This window comes from Aquarana catesbeiana, linkage group LG05 (genome assembly GCF_042186555.1).
Source record: "Aquarana catesbeiana isolate 2022-GZ linkage group LG05, ASM4218655v1, whole genome shotgun sequence".
Taxonomy (NCBI): domain Eukaryota; kingdom Metazoa; phylum Chordata; class Amphibia; order Anura; family Ranidae; genus Aquarana; species Aquarana catesbeiana.
This window is the reverse complement of record NC_133328.1, coordinates 528549065-528568737: the sequence shown is the minus strand read 5'-3', so window position 1 is coordinate 528568737 and position 19673 is coordinate 528549065. Positions and strand designations below refer to the sequence as shown.

General features: G+C 45.7%; 1 protein-coding gene across 2 annotated transcripts in view; it reads right to left on the bottom strand.

Moving 5' to 3' along the window:
- Window positions 1-18834, bottom strand: part of LOC141145227 (NXPE family member 1-like) — a 452066-nt gene extending 433232 nt beyond the window's left edge. The window contains exons 1-3 of one of the 2 annotated variants that reach the window (XM_073631731.1): window positions 18693-18834; window positions 18489-18586; window positions 9281-9870 (exon numbers count right to left, since the gene is read on the bottom strand). In XM_073631731.1, coding sequence (XP_073487832.1) covers window positions 9281-9870; window positions 18489-18581 — 683 coding nt within the window. In that variant the 5' untranslated portion in view covers window positions 18582-18586; window positions 18693-18834. Of the gene's footprint in view, window positions 1-9280; window positions 9871-18488; window positions 18590-18692 lie in introns of both variants that reach the window. The other variant, XM_073631732.1, reaches the window with a different exon arrangement.
- Between the last annotated feature and the right edge of the window lie 839 nt (window positions 18835-19673).

Genomic DNA, 19673 nt, shown 5'->3' with positions numbered 1-19673 from the left:
GATAAAGGGAGGATGAAGGTATTGTTAAGGGGCGTATTCTTATCCCTTTACTGCATTACTTTAATTTCTCTTTAAGGCATGTGCATACAGTCATCATTAAAAATTGTGTGTGTGTGTGTATATATATATATATATATATATATACACATACATACATACATACATACACATACATATGTATACATACACACACACAGGAAGGCTAAGTCTGAATTTGTGGGAGGAGTCTCTCTCTCTTCCTTTATAAACCCCATCCTGCAGCTCTTTAACATCGGTTCTGCTCTACGTTTGCTGTGATCCAGGTGCCATCGTCACGTGGGAGCCAATGCCTCCATTTTCTGGTACAAACTGCTCCAGGCCAATGCTGGCTATCCGTAAGGTTTTCTCCTCGTTACTCCGCTTGTTTAATTGTGGCTCTGTCCGCTTCTATTTTGTGTCCCTTCTCCTGCACAGGCTGCCGAGCCTCACTTTATGTGGTCGAGTTCACCCGATACTTGCACGTATACCTGTCTGTGAAACAACAGTGAAATCCCTGGCAGAACTGTTTAAAGGTGCCATTGGTACTTTCCCACATGCAGGCGTGGTAGAATGGCAGTTCGGCGCATGCAGGTGCGTGACGGAACAGGAAGGCGCATGTGTGATGGCGCATGCATAGTGTCATAGATGCAATTCCCTGATTGACTATAAAAGACTGCCTATGATCTCCCCTCATCGCTGGATTGTCTTCAGCTCTTCCTGTATTCCTGAACCTGATCTGTTTCCTGTTATTTCTGTTGTGACCCGGATTGCTCTGTGACCTGCTCTGATCTTCTCCTGCCTTGACCCTGGCTCATCTTAAGGACTTTTCTTCTGCTTAAACCTGCCTGACCACTTGTGAATGACCCCGGCTTGTCTGAAGGACTTTGCTTCTGCTTAACCCGCCTGATTACCCGTGAATGACCCCGGCTTGCTTGAAGGACTTTGCTACCTTTGAGTTACCGTGTTTGACCCCAGCTTGTCATACGAGTTCCACTTGCAGCACCTGCAGCCTGATCAACAGTGCTAGATCCTCTGCCAGGCTTTTACCAAGCCTCCTGGATTCTCAAGTCCACTGTATTTAGTACAGCACTCTAAAGACTTCCTCCTGCACCAGTCTCAAGTGGCCTTAAGGGATCACCTGTTCCAGTCTCTACACCCTGCTGGCAACCCGTGCTTCTTTGAGCATTATACCCTCTGTTCCACCTCCAGGGGTATACTGTGCTCAGCCACAAGGGGAGCCTCTCTCCGCATCTTGGCCTCGGATAAGGTATGTTACACTGTGTTTGTGTTTTTTCCTAGGGACAGGACGGCTATCAAGCTCTCCACATGCTGTCACTTGTTGTCCATCAATCCACTTTGTTAAATGTGTTTTTTGTGTTTTTTTCATGAGTCGACGTTGTTAAAATGTCTCCCCCCCCCCCCCTCAATACTGCAGAAAAGTCTATGCCACCCTATGCTGAACACCATCAGCGTGCCAAGCCTGCTATTACCCAAGCAACTAGGCTACACTGGCTTGCAGGTGATGCCTTTCATTATTTTAGGTGTGCAAGTTTCATCAGACTAATATACAGCACATAGGTATTCATTTGGTTTTGGCAAGTGCTCAGTATTTATGTGTAGGCAGCTGTAGTGCAGGGCAGCCTAGCTGGCTGCAAGAGGTAGTGGGTTAGCAAGTATATACTCACTTTCCAGCCTATTTGATATGTTTATGTGTACATATGTTCGGAGTTGTCTGGCCTCTATCATTGTCTCCAGCACCATTTTGGAGAAGCCTGCCATCCTGATAGGACAGCAAATCTCAGAAGATTTGGTCGGCCATTTTTGGGTGGATACTTTATATAAGAAAGCCCAGCCAACCCGCTTGTCAGGGAGAGTTAGAAGAAGGTAGGGAGAGTGTTCCGGCTTGTGAGGGATAGCTCAGGGTTCCTACGGAGTCCTGCATGAGCAATCCTGGTCGGATAAAAGACTCCCCGTTGCAGATAATAAAAATGGTGCCCTCGCTGTGAGGGCGGGACAAGCGGATCAGATGCCTATATCCATCTGCTGAAGGAATACCGCTGTTACCGGGTAACATGTGTGAATAGCAGCCTCTACAGATACGCACCGTGTGCTTGGGTTTATACTGCGTTAATCAGTGGGAAGTGCCTATAGTGCTGAAGCATACAATTACTGCTTACATCAGAAGTAACTGTGCTGTGTATCTGTGCCTCCATGCTTGGAGTGAAACTACGTGCCTTACTGCTGTAAATACTCTTTCTACTACCATCTCTCCGGTAATAAACGTTGCCTGATTTATAAAATCAGTACGTGTGATTCCCTCTGTGAAAAAGCTACACTCTACCCCCGCTTACATATACATAATTCATAGCTTAGTTATTAAGCAAGGAAAAAAAAAAAGGTAGATATACAGTAAATATATATATTTAACATAAAAAAAAAAAAAAAAGAAGAGGGATAGGTTAAAAATATATATTTAATTATATCTTTTTCTTCTCCAATCATAGTCAAATTTAGGTTTTCCAAAGCGAACCACACATAGGGTCAACACGATTTAGACCTGTGGAAGCCGAGGTTAGACGGCATATTATTATAGCCTGAAATAGGTCTGCTTGCTCTTACGAAAGGCCTCGCATATGCACCGCCTCCCCAAAAGTTAAATTTGTCAATTACCGTATTTATCGGCTTATAACATGCATTTTTTTCCCCTTAAAATCAGGGGAAAACCGTGGGTGCGTGTTATACACCGATCCCTGCTGAAGAGGAGGAAGAGGAGGAAGCACCGCTGAATTACATAGAGCCGTGATCTCCTGTGTACCCAGCGCACAGTCACTCGCAGCCACAACTCCTGGCCCCGCATTGGGCCACTGTTCTGTCTATCATATGAGCAGGACCAGGAGGCGTGGCTGTGAGTGACGAAGTGCCGGGTACACAGGAGATTGCGGCTCTGTGTAATTCAGCAGCACTTGCTCCTCCTCTTCCCTCAGAGACAGCAGGGATAATCCAACACTGGCGAGGCTGCAATGATGGGAAAGGTGAGGCTGCAGATGGGCACTGAACAGGCTGCATTGTTGGTCAGTTTATAGGCTGCAGATGGGCACTGAACAGTCTGCATTGTTGGTCAATTTAATGGCTGCAGATGGGCACTGAGCAGGGTGCATTGATGAGCTGTGACCCTAATTTTGCTTCAAAGTTCTTTATTTAAAATGTAAGTTTTTTTCCTTAAACTTCCCTCCTAAAATTGGGGTGCATGTTATACCCCTGTGCGTGTTATACACTGATATATACGGTATTTAATTTTTCTTTTTCTACTTCCGTCATTATTACCTTTTCCTTTTTTCATTTTACAGACTATTCTTTATACCTTTTTTTTTGTCCTGTCTGTCTGTATTATCTAGTTGGCTTACCAGTGTGATCACTCATATTACTGTGTTCTAATTGTAGCTTGCTATTTAGCCCGCAGTGTACCTCAGGTCATTTCACATGTGTCGAACAGTGACGAAGTTGCGTCCATTCTGGCATCATTGGCTAGAGGGTCGGAACATGGACTATGCCTATACTGCTTGCGGAATTACAGCGTAGGAGTATTCCTTCCTCTGCCACAGCCAGGAAAGTGGAGCTTTTCAAATGACTGTTTCCCTCTAGCGTGGCTACTACCAGCGTGGAACAACCTTCGCTGCAGACTATTACCACATCTTTCATGCAAATACACAATATATTAAATTCTATGTCTACGTCCCTGCAGGAATTACAATGGTGCACAGAGGCGCTTGAGCAACACCCTGTTGCCAATCAGTTGCTTCTGCTGCAAGCTTCTGTGACGCCTTCCTCCCCTACAGGTACTATCAACACGCCACCGGTTGTCACTCCAGCCCATTTTGTCCATGCCAGCCTTAGAAAGGATTGGTAAGGAAACTTAGTGTCCCTCCTCATAGCTGCCCATGATGTGGCAGACAACAGGTCTTATGCCTGTGGGGACGTTTCTGTCATCCTCAAGTCTAAAGATCCCAGGCTTGCCCGCAAACTCTCCATCCCCGAGTTAGTCCTAGCTTTCGGGGTGTACAGGGATGGGATCTGCTCTGTTAGCCCTAAACACAGGGAGGAGCTAGATTTGTATTTGCACAAAGTTGTGGATATGGGTCTTAAGTACGGCGGATTCGATTTTTCGATTATCACAGCTCCTTTTCAGTGAAAGCTGCCACCACGTTTTCCCAGTTTCAGTTTACCACGAATTGGGCCAACACGGACATGGAATTATTTTGCAGACATTTCTCTAGGCTCAAATCTCCAGTTTGCTCCATATGCCAGTCATCCACCCATACAACTAACTGATGCCCCGATACAGAGTCTGCTGCTACCCCAGCACCTCAAGAGCCACGGCTAGCATGTTGCCTGCCACATGCAGCAATTCAGATGGATTAGATTAAACACCAAACCCTTATTAACAACTCCGTTCCTCGTAGTACCTTAAACACGTACAACACTGCCTGAAAAACAAGTTCCAGACCCTATACCCTAGATTAGATCTCGGGAACATCAAGTATATCTTGGCTGTCGTCTCCTATTGTTACACTGATTTGTACTTGTCACATAATAATATTAAGTTATACCTAGCAGGGGTTCAGCATTTTTTGGCCCTTCAAGAGCCTGACAGACCCTCTTTATTTGCTACGCAGCCTATCAAAGCTATCCTCAGAGGCATCTGCAGGAGTCAACGCCCTACCAAGCCTTCCAGTCTATCCATCACTACCGAAGCTTTTCGTGACATGTCTGCCATCTTTCGGTGTATTACAAAGCCTGGTACTGAAAGTGGCCATATACCTATCCTTTTATGGATTCCTTAGACCAGACGAATTCACCAGCACTGGTCCTAATTCGGTCGTTCTGTACACAAAACACCTTAAGAAACTAGATGATCACTAAGTGCTTCATCTGCACCGCAACAAGACCCACCAAGTCAGGCATGGTGTTGATGTTCAATATTTTAATACTCACAATCAGTGGTGTCCAGTGGTGGTACTGGATTCACTGAGGACAAGCCTAAACAGGCACGATTTGGATTGTCTATTGTTACCATTCCCAGTGCATCCCCTTACTACCACTCAGTTCATCAGTCATGTACGCATTCTTTTGGCAATTTAGGCACTATTCCCATACAATATTCCGCCCATTCATTCCACATTTGAACAGTGTCTGCTGCCTCCCGTCACGGTGTTCCAGTTCATATGATTAAACACTTGGGCAGGTGACGTTCATCTTGCTTTTCCAGATACATCACCGACCCACGAGTTGAGATGGCTCAGGCTTTCACCAGGCTGTTGCAATAAGCGGTTGGATGTAAGGCACACCACAAAAATTCCTTCACCCCATACCCAGTCTTATTTTTGTTCCCTTTTAGGCATACTGTCCACTTTGACCTCGGCACAACTCAGGTCCAATTTCCTCCACTAACCACTTGTCACAAGACTCCTATCACAAGTAGGAAGGCTAAGTCATTAGTCTGCATTTGTGGGAGGAGTCTCTCTGTCTTCCTTTATAAACCTCATCTTGCAGATCCTTAATGTCGGTTCCGCTCTTAGTTTTCCCCACCATCCTCTTTTCACCCCACTTTCATTATAGAGTATGCCCCCTTTTAGGCATACTGTCCACTCTGACCTCGGCACAACTCACGTTCAATTTCCTCCCCAAATCACTCATCACAAGACTCCTATCACAAATAATATATATATATATATATATATATATATATATATATATATATATATACACACATATTACAGTATCTCACAAAACTCACAAAAGTGAGTACACCCCTCACATTTTTGTAAATATTTTAGTATATCTTTTCATGTGACAACACTGAAGACAATACACTTTGCTACAATGTAAAGCAGTGAGTGTACAGCCAGTATAACAGTGTAAATTTGCTGTCCCCTCAACATAGCTCAACACACAGCCATTAATGTCTAAACCACTGGCAACAAAAGTGAGTACACCCCTAAGTGAAAATGTCCAAATTGGGCCCAATTAGCCATTTTTCCTCCCTGGTGTCATGTGACTCGTTAGTGTTACAAGGTCTCTGGTGTGAATGGGGAGCAGGTGTGTTAAATTTGGTGTTATCGCTCTCACTCTTTCATACTGGTATCAGGCTCCTACTTACCAGACCGGCGAGTCCTGTCGGGCAGAGGGGAGGCTCCCTTACCCTCCGACTATCGGCCCCCTGGTAGAGTAAACAGAGGGCACGAAAGTACGGAGTGGTATGAGGGCCTGTATAGTAGTCCAGGTATTGCAGTCCGGAAGTTGCAGGGTTAACAGATGGGAAGGCTGGAGTAGGCTGGAGCACAGACACTGAGCTAAGCAGGCTTTGCAAGGGCTACAGGCAGGAAGTCTGCAGACAAGCAGATAGGATCCAAGGTAGCAGGCAGACGGATGGTCAGGAGACAGGCCGGGTTCGGTAACAGACAGTCAGCAAAGGTACAGTGGGACAGGCAATCGGATGGTCAAACAAGCAGAGGTCGTTGCAGGCAGAGTTCAGAGAGAGGTCGGGGGACAAGGCCGGGTCAGCAGGTATAGCAGGAACAGAAGAGGTACAAGATCAAGCTCTGGGACGACTAGCTGTTGATTAGGCAGCACTGGTCACAAGAGCACACCGGCTTAAATGGAGCTCTTGGCGCCAAACGACGTGCACGTGCGTGCCCCGACACGCACAGGCACGCGCGCCCGCCAACGTGCGCGCCCCCACACACCGGCGTGCACAACGGAACGATCCTGAACACACGCACCAGCGCCGCGAGGAACACGCACGGCGAGGTCCGCAGGAACGCGCGCGCCGACGCGCCCAGACGCACACCACCGCGGGCGCCTCGCCTGCCGAGGTAAGCCCCCTGACAACTGGTCACTGAAAGTTCAACATGGCACCTCATGGCAAAGAACTCTCCGAGGATCCAAAAAAAAGAATTGTTGCTCTACATAAAGATGGCCTAGGCTATAAGAAGACCCTGAAACTGAGTTGCAGCACGGTGGCCAAGACCATACAGCGGTTTAACAGGACAGGTTCCACTCAGAACAGGCCTCGCCATGGTCGACCAAAGAAGATGAGTGCAAGTGCAAGTGCTCAGCGTCACATTGTCAGGGTTGGGCTCAGCCCTTCCTTCTCTAAGCTGGTCGCTCAGCTGTCGGCTAATTGCCAGCTTCTATCTCTCCACAGTGACTCATCTGTTGAGGATATCCTGCTTGTCAGTCATGCCTACTTAAGCCGTCCAGCCCAGATGATCTCTGCCTTTGCCTTGGTCACATCTCTAGAGACACTCTCCTGTGTTCCTGTTAAAGACTTGCTTGGCTGACATCCTTTCTGGCTCCAGATCCTGCTTGCTGTTCTACTACGATTCTCTTTGACTCCCTGATGTTTTGGCTTGTCTGACTATCCATTCCGGTTCCTGAACTCTGGTTATGTTTTGACTACATTTATTCTGTTTACATTTTTTATTAAACAAGTGTGATTTAACTGTACTTTTGTCTCAGTCTGATTCATGGTTTCTGACACATATCGAGAGGTTGTCTTTGGGAAATAGACATATGAGTGCTACCAGCATTGCTGCAGAGGTTGAGGGGGTGGGGGGTCAGCTTGTCAGTGCTCAGACCATATGCCACACACTGCATCAAATTGGTCTGCATGGCTGTTGTCTCAGAAGGAAGCCTCTTCTAAAGATGATGCACAAGAAAACCCGCAATCCGTTTGCTGAAGACAAGCAGACTAAGGACATGGATTAATGGAACCATGTCCTGTGGTCTGATAAGACCAAGATAAACTTATTTGGTTCAGATGGTGTCAAGCGTGTGTGGTGTCAACCAGGTGAGGAGTACAAAGACAAGTGTGTCTTGCCTACAGTCAAGCATGGCAGTGGGTGTGTCATGGTCTGGGGCTGCATGAGTGCTGCCAACACTGGGGAGCTGCAGTTCACTGAGGGAGCCATGAATGCCAACATATACTGTGACATACTGAAGCAGAGAACGATCCCCTCCCTTCTGAGACTGGGCTTGCAAGGCAGTATTCCAACATGATAATGACCCCAAACACACCGCCAAGACGACCACTGCCTTACTAAAGAAGCTGAGGGTGAAGGTGATGAACTGGCCAAGCATGTCTCCAGACCTAAACCCTATTGAGCATCTGTGGGGCATCCTCAAACAGAAGGTGGAGGAGCACAAGGTCTCTAACATCCACCAGCTCTGTGAATCTTCATGAAGGAGTGGAAGAGGACTCGGATTTGCACTTAGGGGTGTACTCACGTTTGTTGCCAGCAGTTTAGACATTAATGGCTGTGTTTTATTTTGAAGTTACAGCAAATTTACACTGTTATACAAGCTGTACACTCACTACTTTACATTGTAGCAAAGTGTAATTTATTCAGTGTTTTCACATGAAAAGATATAATAAAGTATGAACAAAAATGTGAGTAGTGTACTAACTTTTGTGAGATATTACGTAACCGAGTGACCCCGCCCCCTCTGACACTACGGGAAAGCCATAGGGATGTCCCCGTGTGTCAGAGGGGGTGGGGTCACCCGGCAACGTCATTGTGTGGCCCCGCCCTCAGTTATAAATGAACTGTCACCTGAGAGGCCGGTCATTACGGCGGGTGCCTCCCATGGAGGCAGATCGGTGGCGGCGTGTGGCTTTTTTTTTTCTATTTCGGTCCTTTGGAGTGAGAGAAGAAGAAGATGAATGGACTTCGTGGGACACTTTTATTTTTTAATAGGACTTGTCCCAAGCCGTGTCTTGTGTTTTTTTTACCATTTTCACACATTTTTTGTGAAATGGTAGGGGTACGTTACCATTTCACACGGGGGGGCAGGGATCTGGGGGTCCCCTTGTTAAAGGGGGCTTCCAGATTCCGATAAGCCCCCTGCCCGCAGACCCCCACAACCACCGTGTAAGGGTTGTGGGAATGAGACCTTTGTCCGCATCAACATGGGGACAAGGTGCTTTGGGGGGGCCGCTACCCCAAAGCACCCTCCCCATGTTGAGGGCATGTGGCCTGGTATGGTTCAGGAGGGGGGTGCTCTCTCGTCCCCCCCTCTTTTCCTGCGGCCTTCCAGGTTGCGTGCTCGGATAAGGGTCTGGTATGGATTTTTGGGGGGACCGCACACTATTTTTTTTTTTAATTTTGGAGCAGGATTCCCGTTAAAATCCATACTTAATTTACTAAAAAAAAAAACACACACACTGTGTATTGCCTCTCAAAAACAGAAAAATGTAACATACCTGACAGAGTAGAAGTATTCCTCATCTCTCTCATCTATATACTCACACAGTTCTTCTTCTTTACTGAGATTGAAGCCACACTTGGTTTCTACTTGTTTGCCTGGACTAGTGAATTTGCACAAGTAGCCAACATTACCATACCAGCTATTTCGTGACTTCCACTTTGCTGAAACGGCTTCACTTGGGTGCATTAGGAACAATGTTACCACTACTTTACCTTCCCAAAATAAGGTGAATTGAACATGGTATGTTCCATTTTTAAAGTCTTCAATTCTTCCAGAAGCTCTCGCTTGCGTATCAGGATTGGAAATTATTGCTCTCAGATAATCTCCTCCATAGGCTTTCTTTTGGCCTAAATGATCATATGCATCAAATTGTACTATTAATTCATCCCCAACACAATACTTTTCTTTGGGACTTTTTATGTACATTTTGCTCTTTTTGGTACTTGTTGTGTTGTCGATATGGGCAAAAGTCACTTTAGGCATCTTCTGATCTATATGATTGAATATCTCATTGACCAGCTTCTGAATTTCTGATTCTTTTTCTATTTTGTTGACTGTAGGTGTATGTGTCTCTATGGTAAAACACTGTAAAAACAAAAAAAGAATTAAATAATTATATACATTACAGAGTTAAAATTTTATATGCAAATTACAGAATTTTAGCAGAATTGTATATCTAAAGAAATTTTAACAGAATGCAGGAAAACAAGAAAGTGTCAAAAATGAAATATTAGAAATAGTTTCTGGGTTCACTGAACACTGAGGGCTGTGGTGAACAGGATGCATTTGTTCACATCCTAAGTTTAAATTGCCTAGGTTAGTGGACAGTACCTAAATTGACTTATCCTTGGAATTTTAGTACTGCTTTTTCTGGTTCAGTTTATTATAGCACTAAAAAATTGTATTTTCTTTCTGCTGAATAAATGATGTATTGGGTTCCTTCATTAAGCTGACAGTTTTCCCACTATAACACCCTTTTCATTAGGACAGAACATCATTAGGAAGTTTGGGGACATAAAAGTTTTTGTATTATTTCACATATTTAAAAGAGAAGTATGTTTTTTTTTCAGATTTAGACTTACCTAGGTGGCTACAGCATCGGTCTAATGCTGCATTTGTCCCCCGTCGTCTCTAACACTGAGAGCCAAGCGATCTAACACCGCAGTTCACTTGGTTCTCAGTGCTCCCCGAGCTCTCTGCTCTGCCCCCCTACTCATTCACAGGAGCACTGGACTGTGGAGGGGGTGGGAGCACCCAGCTCAGCCTCTTAGCTATGAGAGGCTGAGCCGGGTGCCCGTCCAGGCATGTGGGCGGACCCTGACTTCAGTGTTGCGATCTTGCCCGAGTCTGGACTGGCTCTGTGACTTCAGCAGACAGCGGACTTCAGCTGTCTGCTGAAAATGGGTCACAGGAGTGCAAAACAAACTGCACCCCTGTGATCCACAGGAGAAGTACAGCCAAAATAACTCAGGCTGTACTTCTTCAACGAGGTGGAAAAGATAGGGGCATATACTAAAATACAACACATCCTCTGTTATCCGGCTAATCTCAATTGCATTTGCCCAAATTTACTTTTTGAACATTTGTCAGGTATTATTAGGAGTTATTGTTAATGTGTTGTCTGAGAATTGTTTGCTGTGTTACAGCGATCTATCTGAATACGAGTACTCCACTGATCCATCTATCCCTGAAGTCTGGTGCTCTCAATCCAGCATGTGTGGAAATATGTGCTATGTGTATCGCAATTGACGTCTTTATGTGTAGGCACCCCTAACGCATGGGTTTATGCCATGCTGTGTTTTGGCCTAGGCCGACAAGGCCCAGGCCTAGGGTGGCACTTTGTGGGGGGAGGCAAAAAAGCCACACCCGCACGGAAAAGGCACCCGCACCCTCCTCCCGCATGCGGTACCACCATCAGGGGAGTAAAGCTGAAGAGTGCAGTGGCGTTGCGGGTGCAGAGGGGGCCAGGTAGCAGTATTAGCAGGAGCCGTCAAGCCACCCCCCCCGGTAAAGCCGTGATTCTCTCTCTGATTGGCCCTCTGCTGTGGCCAATCATGGGGAGGGAAACAGCGGGCAGGAAGCTGGGCGGTGGGGCAGCGAACCCAATTAGAGCCGCTCTCTCTCTTCTCCCTTCGGCTGACAGAAAGGGGAGGGGGGCAAGGGGGGGAGATACACAGACAGTTCGCAGCTCTCCTCTCCCTGTCACAGCACTGCTGCTGAGTTCCCTGGCAAATGGAGCAGCAGCGGTGTGGCAAGGAGAGGAGAGTTGCGGGCTGTCTGTGCATCTCCCCTGCTCACCCCCCCTCCCCTTTCTGTCAGCCGAAAGGAGAAGAGAGAGCGGCTCTAATGGGTTCGACGCGGCACCATGATTGGCCACAGCAGAGGGCCAATCAGAAGACACTGGGGGGTATCATGGGAAATGTAGTCCCTGAAGAGTGGCAGCACCAGTGTGTCCACAGACACCATGCTACAGCCCCCAGCATGCATGCACTCTGTTGGGGGGGGAGCCTGGAAACCAGAAAAAAGCTGAGGAATTGGGTGTTACAAGAGGAGAAAAAGAGAGTATTGTGCTTGGGAAAGCCAGAGAGGGAGCCACACTGTACCTGCGCCACCAGGGAGGGAGCCACGCTGTACCCGCACCACCAGAGAGAGAGCCATGCTGTACCCGCACCACCAGAGAGAGAGCAATGCTGTACCCGCACCACCAGAGAGAGAGCCACGCTGTACCCGCACCACCAGAGAGAGCTACGCTGTACCAACACCACCAGAGAGGGAGCCACGCTGTACCCACACCACCAGAGAGCCACGCTGTACCGGCACCACCAGAGAGAGAGCCATGCTGTACCCACACCACCAGAGACAGAGCCATGCTGTACCCGCACCACCAGAGAGAGCCAGGCTGTACCCGCACCACCAGAGAGAGCTACGCTGTACCCACACCACCAGAGTGGGAGCCACGCTGTAAACACACCACCAGAGAGCCATGCTGTACTGGCACCACCAGAGAGAGAGGCACGCTGTACCCGCACCACCAGAGAGGGAGCCACGCTGTACTCACACCACCAGAGAGGGAACCATGCTGTACCCACAACACCAGAGAGGGAGCCACACTGTACCTGCGCCACCAGGGAGGGAGCCACGCTTTACCCGCACCACCAGAGAGAGAGCCATGCTGTACCCGCACCACCAGAGAGAGAGCCATGCTGTACCCGCACCACCAGAGAGAGAGCCACGCTGTACCCGCACCACCAGAGAGAGCTACGCTGTACCTGCACCACCAGAGAGGGAGACACTCTGTACCCACACCACCAGAGAGAGAGCCATGCTGTACCCGCACCACCAGAGAGGGAGCCATGCTGTTCCCGCACCACCAGGAAGGTAGCCACGCTGTTCCTGCACCAGAGAGGGAGCCACGCTGTACCCGCACCACCAGAGGGGGAGAAAGACGGAGCCACTGCCAGGGTAAAGACATACTACACTACTGACTAGAGTCACCTGAGCAACCCAGATTGAGCGAAAGTCCAGCCAGAGGGATCACTGTTGCTGTTTCACCGGGTTGGTAAGAGGGCCTGTTGGCCATTATCCATTACTGTTTCCAGGGACTGAGCCATTAGGAAGTACCTAACTTGATATCCTCTGGGCCTTATTGACCGCCACAATGAGCTCCAACGCTGGGCCTCCGGTCTAAAAATAGGGGGGGTGGCACAATTTTTATTGCACCAAGTGACACCAACCCTAGTGATGCCACTGTCCCAGAGCTCAGTGCCACAACAAGTTCCGGCACTGTGCTTCGGTAACTGGCCAGACAGGAGTGTGCTAGTGTGGGCACCCAAGACACTTGCCGCCCGGGGTCACACAAGCGGCGAACGGCTTTCCGTAGCAGCCTACACCTCTCTCCCCACTGTCAGCCACACACACTCTTCAGCTCCTCCTCTACTCCAATGTTCTAGTATACACAGCCAGGAGGAGGAGGAGCCACAGAGGAGGGACACAACTTCAGTGCAAGAGTCGCGCTGCTGGTCTGAGGTCTGTGTATAGTTTACAGTGGAGGGGGACACAGTAACTGGGAAGGGGGGGCAGATAACAGATGCACACCTGGAGTAATGGGAGGGGGGTAAAGGGATATGTGCTGGGTGCTTTGGGAGGGGAGAGGATATGTGCTAGTGGGGGGGTCTGATCCTTCCCCCACCACTAGCACATGTCCTCTCCCCTCCCAAAGCACCCAGCACATATCCCCTTACCCCCCAAATGAAAAGATGCCGCATCCTCTGTCCTCCTCCTGCGGTGTCCCTCTCTGTCCTCTTCCCGCGGCGTCCCTCTGTCCTCCTCCCATGAAGATGACAGGGCAGATCTTAAAAAGGAAGGGGTGTGGCCTTGAAGGAAGGGGTGGGTCATAGGGAGTGCGCAAGTTTAGTCAGGCCTAGGGCAGCACAAAACCTAAATACACCACTGGGTTTATGCTTGTATGAGAATATATGTGGGGGTGGGGGGGGGGTTCAAAAATGTTTAGGGGAGATTTTATTTGCTTGAGTGTAACTTACATTTTTTACAATTTAAAAACTATTTTTGTTACTTTGTGTTATTTTTTTATTACATAAAGGACAAAAAGTCCCCTTGTGATGATTTTTTGGTGAAAGGTTCTCTTTCAGGAGACATTCGAAGTCTAAAAAAACCCTGCATGTCTCCTCTGTGCTCCACTGAATGTAATGCAATGCAGATCGCATTGCGTTACATTCGTTACCAGCCATGCTGGTCAGGGAGACTGACAGGCGGACCCGGAAGTGACGGCAAACACGTAGCTTTAAAGGTCAGCAACAAGAAGTGGAAGAGAGTGGACATGGGTCTGGTCAACTCCCTCCTCCCTACCTGTTGGCAGATGCAATGCTGGTCCTGGGCTTGCAGATGGGCAAGCGGAACCAGGGATACATAGTGGGGGGGAGGGCGCATGTGCAGGGGGGGGCACATTTCTGGGGGTTTGTCGAAGCAATCAGGCAGCTGCTGGAATGCTTCCTCCTGACAGGCAGGAGTCTGCTTGTTGGATTTGCACACCATATGTGTAACCCCCCCCCCCGTTTATATGACGTACGGGCCTGGCAGTGAAAGGGTTAAAGTCGTACCAAACACAAAAGAAACAAATTATTATATTGCAGCTTACCATTTATTAGATGCAATGGCTGCATTTTCCTTTTTAGGCTTTGTTTCTTTTATTTTCATCTGGTGATCCAGCCAGTAAGTGTTATAATGTGAAGTGCTTATGCGCTGCTATGTAAATAGTAGTGAATAAAATAATAAGGAACTGCTGCACGATTACTAGCATAACTCATGCCACTCTAAATGCATATGCAAAAGAAAGGAATAGTGCGCTATTCAACAAAGGAAAAAAGACATACATAAATTCCTTGAATAAAATGCCAAGGACAATCATTAGTGCTAAACATAAATACATACAATATATCAATAGTTGAATGTAAGCGTATAAGACAAAACGTCCAGTGATTGTAAAGTCCACTTCAATAAACAATATTAGAGGTGAAAGTAAAACACAGATGATAGCCATCTACTGTATGTGCAGACAGCTATGTGTCAGAAACAGCTTCCAGCAAACACCTATAGGTGCAATGCCCGCTCACCTTGCTCCATGACCCACCACAGGTCATACTGCACCTTTTTTACACAAATCTTGAGTTGCTAACTTGATGTGTCTCCAAATAGATGGCTTCCTTTTGTACTCTTCCTTTTTCGTTGTAGGTAACTCCACTAGGGACCGGGTACTCAGAATACACAAAGGAATAGCCTATTATGCTATACAAAACATTTTTCTTTAATAGATTAAAAATACTTACAGGAATTTTTCTTGTTCATAACATATATAACATCCAAAGAACAATAGCGGCTGATCGCCTCCTCACCACGGACTTACGGGTCTCGGAGACAGTGGCGTCATTTCCGGTGTCTCCGAGATGGATGGATATCACATGTTTTTGCTTTCACCTTTAGCCTGGGTTCACACTAGTGCGATCTCAGAGATCGCATGTGATTCGCCCCCGCACCGTAGGTGCCGATCACATGCGATCTCTGAGAAATGCAGTTGTATGGCTGAACTCGCATTGGATACGCACAGAAAATAGTGCAGGGACTTGTTTTTCCCCGCATTACAATCGGATCGCATGGGTGTTCTCACCTATGCAATCCGATTCCTGTGCGAGTTCAAAGTTCGCACTGCGATCTGTGAATTAAACTGAGGGAGTCAAAGTTAACGACACCCGCAGCGGTTCGCAGAAGGCAGTGTGAACTGCCTGCGGGAGAGGAGCGATGCGGGAACCAGCGCTGGAATCGCACTGGTTCCCGCATCGCACATATGTGAACCCAGTCTTAATATGTTTTTTTTTTAAGTGGACTTTATAATCACTGGATGTTCTGTCTTATACTCTTACATTCATTTATTTATATATTGTATATATTTATGTTTAGCACCAGGCCAGTGTTTTTGAAAATAACAAGCTCTCCAGCAGATTTTATCAGTTAGGCCTTGTTTACACTTGGTCAAAATACTGACACTGAACAAATGCACCTATTTTTTTGGGGGGGGAACAAGGCCTATCGTGTCACAAACTCATGTCAGCGTGTTTATGGTACGTTACCATAGACTTGAATGGAAGGACTTGAGATGCTTCAACTCCTTTCAAATTCGACATGTAGCTTCATTTTTGAAGAGCAGAAATGCGAACACTTTATTATGTTCATAATGTGAACAGCTCTGTGCACTGTCCATATTATCAGTTGAAGACTGCTTTACTAGGCATTTGAAGAGCATTAAAAATGCATCTCAAACACCTGCTTTTAATGGCAGGGTGAACAGCACCTTACAGAGATTAGACAAACCATATACTGTAACACTATCAGGGGTGCTTACAATGATCAGCTTTTATGTTTTTTGTAACTGCTTATAAAGTGTGAGCTGGAGTTTGGTTTCACTACAATACATCTAACACTTCCCTTCCCCAGACTGACAATGCTGCCATCCAATGGTGCCCCTATGCTTCTTCATCCAAAGTGGGGACACTCTAAGGCAATTTTGCCACGATTGTCACCTGACAAATCACAGTAAAATCGCGCAAATAAAATCATTGATGCCTGTCGCCCCAAAGAAGTTCAGGAGCTTCTTTGGGGCGACAGGCGCCCCACGATCCTGTTTGCACAATTTTACTGCGATTCGTCAGGTGACAATTGTGGCAAAATCATGCCGCGATTTGGGTGCAATTCAAAGTAACAAAGATTGCAAGGGCGTCCTGCGATTTGCAGCGACTTGGAATCGTGATGATTCCGCCCGCATTCCGGAACGCCATAGTATGAACAGAGCCTTTGGCTCGATTCACATCTATACATGTTGTTTTTGAGCGTTTCTGCAGTGCTTTTTGCAGTGTTTTACTGCGATTTTGCCGCGTTTTTACAGCGATTCCCATTTTGCTTTTTTTGTGCTTTTTTTGGGGGTGAAAATTTGTTGGGCAGATTAAAAAATGCTAATTGCGGCAAAAATCACTGTAAAAAACACAGTAAAAACGCACTATATGCTTTTCTGCAGCTTCTTTATTGAAGTCTAATGAACTAAAAATGCATTTAAAAAAGTCCCTGACCCTTTTTAAAATGCAGAGGCACAAAAATGCATTAATGTGAACGTGTTCTATAGGAACCCATGTTAAAAAAAAGTCCTGCGTTTCTGCAAAAAGCATGAAAAAAACGCATTTGTGTGAATGGAGCCTAATGCAGGAGATATTTTACTGGCCAGATCACCAGGTGAAAACAGAAAGAAAAAAAAAAGAAAATGAATGCATATCTCCAAACTTTTTGAGATGGGAATGAGGGACACCTATTAGCAAAACTATGTAGGCATAGGACATGTCACTTTAAAAAGGAGAATTATACTTTAAATAAAAATAAAAAAGAAGATTAGTTAAGTCCACAAGTGTGTTTTTTTTACCACTGCTATACTTTTATGCTGGCTTTTGATATTTACAAATGCAGCATACAAATTTAGAAATTGGATTGTAAAGCACTGACACTTTTTGAAAGATAAATATTGCATTTTACTATATAGATCAGACCAAAATGAGGGACAAATGAGGAGGAAAGAGGGACATTTTTCCAAATCAAGGACAGTCCCTCGAAATCAGGGACAGTTGGGAGCTATGCAAATGATAATGAGATCTTCCAGAACATTACAGACAGGGTTAATTTTGGTAAACATTCCCCAGCCCCTTCCTTAACATTGCAAAGCATGAGAATACTTCAGTTTTGTATTTTTCAGAAAAAAATCAAGTAAAACTTTAGCAGCAATTTTATATATTTGTTTAAAGATATGCTATGTGAATAGGAACATGTAACAAATATACAGCAAGTTTTATCCTAATTTGGCTGCAAAAGTGGAAATGCATTACCTAAAGACTTAGAGTGGTCTTCAGATGCATGTTGTTACTTGGTGTGTTCCTTTGCCTTTCTCTGCACCATCATTGACACTTGCTCTGTGACCTGCTTTGACTTCCCACTTCAGCCTTTCATCTGAACCTGTTACAATTACCAATTCTATGATTTCCTTCCGACTATAGGAGAGATTTACTAAAACTGGAGAGTGCACAATCTGGTGCAGCTGTGCATAGAAACCAATCAGCTTCTAACTTCATTTTGTTTAATGAAGCTTTGACAATAAAGCGCAGAAGCTGATTGGTTTCTATACACAGCTGCACCAGATTTTACACTCTCCAGTTTTAGTAAATCACCCCTAATCTCTGTGCTTGTTAATTCTGCTTTTTTTTCCTTGTCCTGTGACTTCTTACCAACTTGGTAGTCAGCTGCTCATCTGCTACTGAATTTGTCCTGTGCCCTGACCACCTTCATGCTTTGAAAGCTGCTGTCTACCAGTGCTGCAGTTGCTGGGTGCTGCTTTCCTTCTGCATGTACATGTATCACCAGCAAGTCAAAGTTATAGTCATGCCTGCAACACACTGCCTGTTATCACACATGAGTGCATGAACCCGAAGTCTACAATTAACAAACATGTCTAATATACATTTATACACCTACTGGCACCTTATGAATGGAGGTGGAAGGTATAGTCCAGTTAAATCATGGCTATAATAATGTATACAGCAGATAATGGGCTAAGGTAATAATTACATTTAAAAAAATTATCAGTCTATTAATGTTACCTTTTTTGTTTTTTGATTGTAAATCAGGCTTAAGAGAAGACAAAATACAGTAGCCATAATTAGTAGACTCTTATATGTTAGCACAATTGTCATTCTATCTGCTGGAAGAGAGGGTGAGAAAAAAAAAGAGGAAATTGCTTGTTAAAAATGATATACATGCATTCTATATTAAAACAGCAAAGGTAATATACAAACAACACTTACAATGTTCTTGGTTTGAAGTGTTCTGTGAAGTAGTCAACGTCTTTATGACATTCAGATGAAGGTACAGAGCAGTGGTTACACCTGTCACAATTTCAAGCAAAGGGTGTGTACTCAACTCACAATTAGATCACTTCAAAGCCTTTACCAGACAAAGCTATTATTTGTTTAACTGAAAAAAACAAAATGTATGACAACATTCCATTCTTGAATGTGAAGATTGAAGAAGTCTTAAATTCTGTGTAGCTGTTTTACTTGTTGCACTTGTTACAGTTGAACAATGGGTTAGGAAAGTGTATCCATTGGTTACGGAGTCATCTCTAGAGCAGCAAACAAATCTCCTTTTAGAATAAACAGTTATAGGGGGCTTTGAAAAATAAAAATGGATACACATTTGCAATGGTTAACATATCACATCATGCACACTAAGTGGAGCAAATTTATAAAGCAGTGAATTTGAATTTTGAATCAATCACTATAATTTAAAACAAACAATGGTTCACCTGAAGTGAATGTTTGGTGAATGTCACTTTCACTTCTTCATAAATATACCACTTAAAGAGGAGTTCCGCCCCCCCCCCCCAGCAAAAAAATTAAAATTCAGCAGCTACACATTCTGTAGCTGCTGACTTTTAGTATAGGTTCACACTTGTGCGACCACAGACATCGCATGTGATTCACACCCACACTGCGGTGCTGATCACATGCAATGTCTGTGCAATGCCAGTTCAGCCATACAGTTGTATGCCTGTACTCGCATTGCATTCACAGAAAAAAAGTGCAGGGACTTTTTTTGTACCACACTGGAATCGGATCGCATTGGTGTTCTCACATATGCGATTTGATTCCTGTGTGAGTTCACAGTTCACACTGTGATCTGTAACCCGATCTGGAGGTGTCATTAACAATGTATTGACACTTGCAGCGGTTCACAAAGGGCAGTGTGAACTACCCGCGGGAGAGATGCAATGCGGTAACCAACGC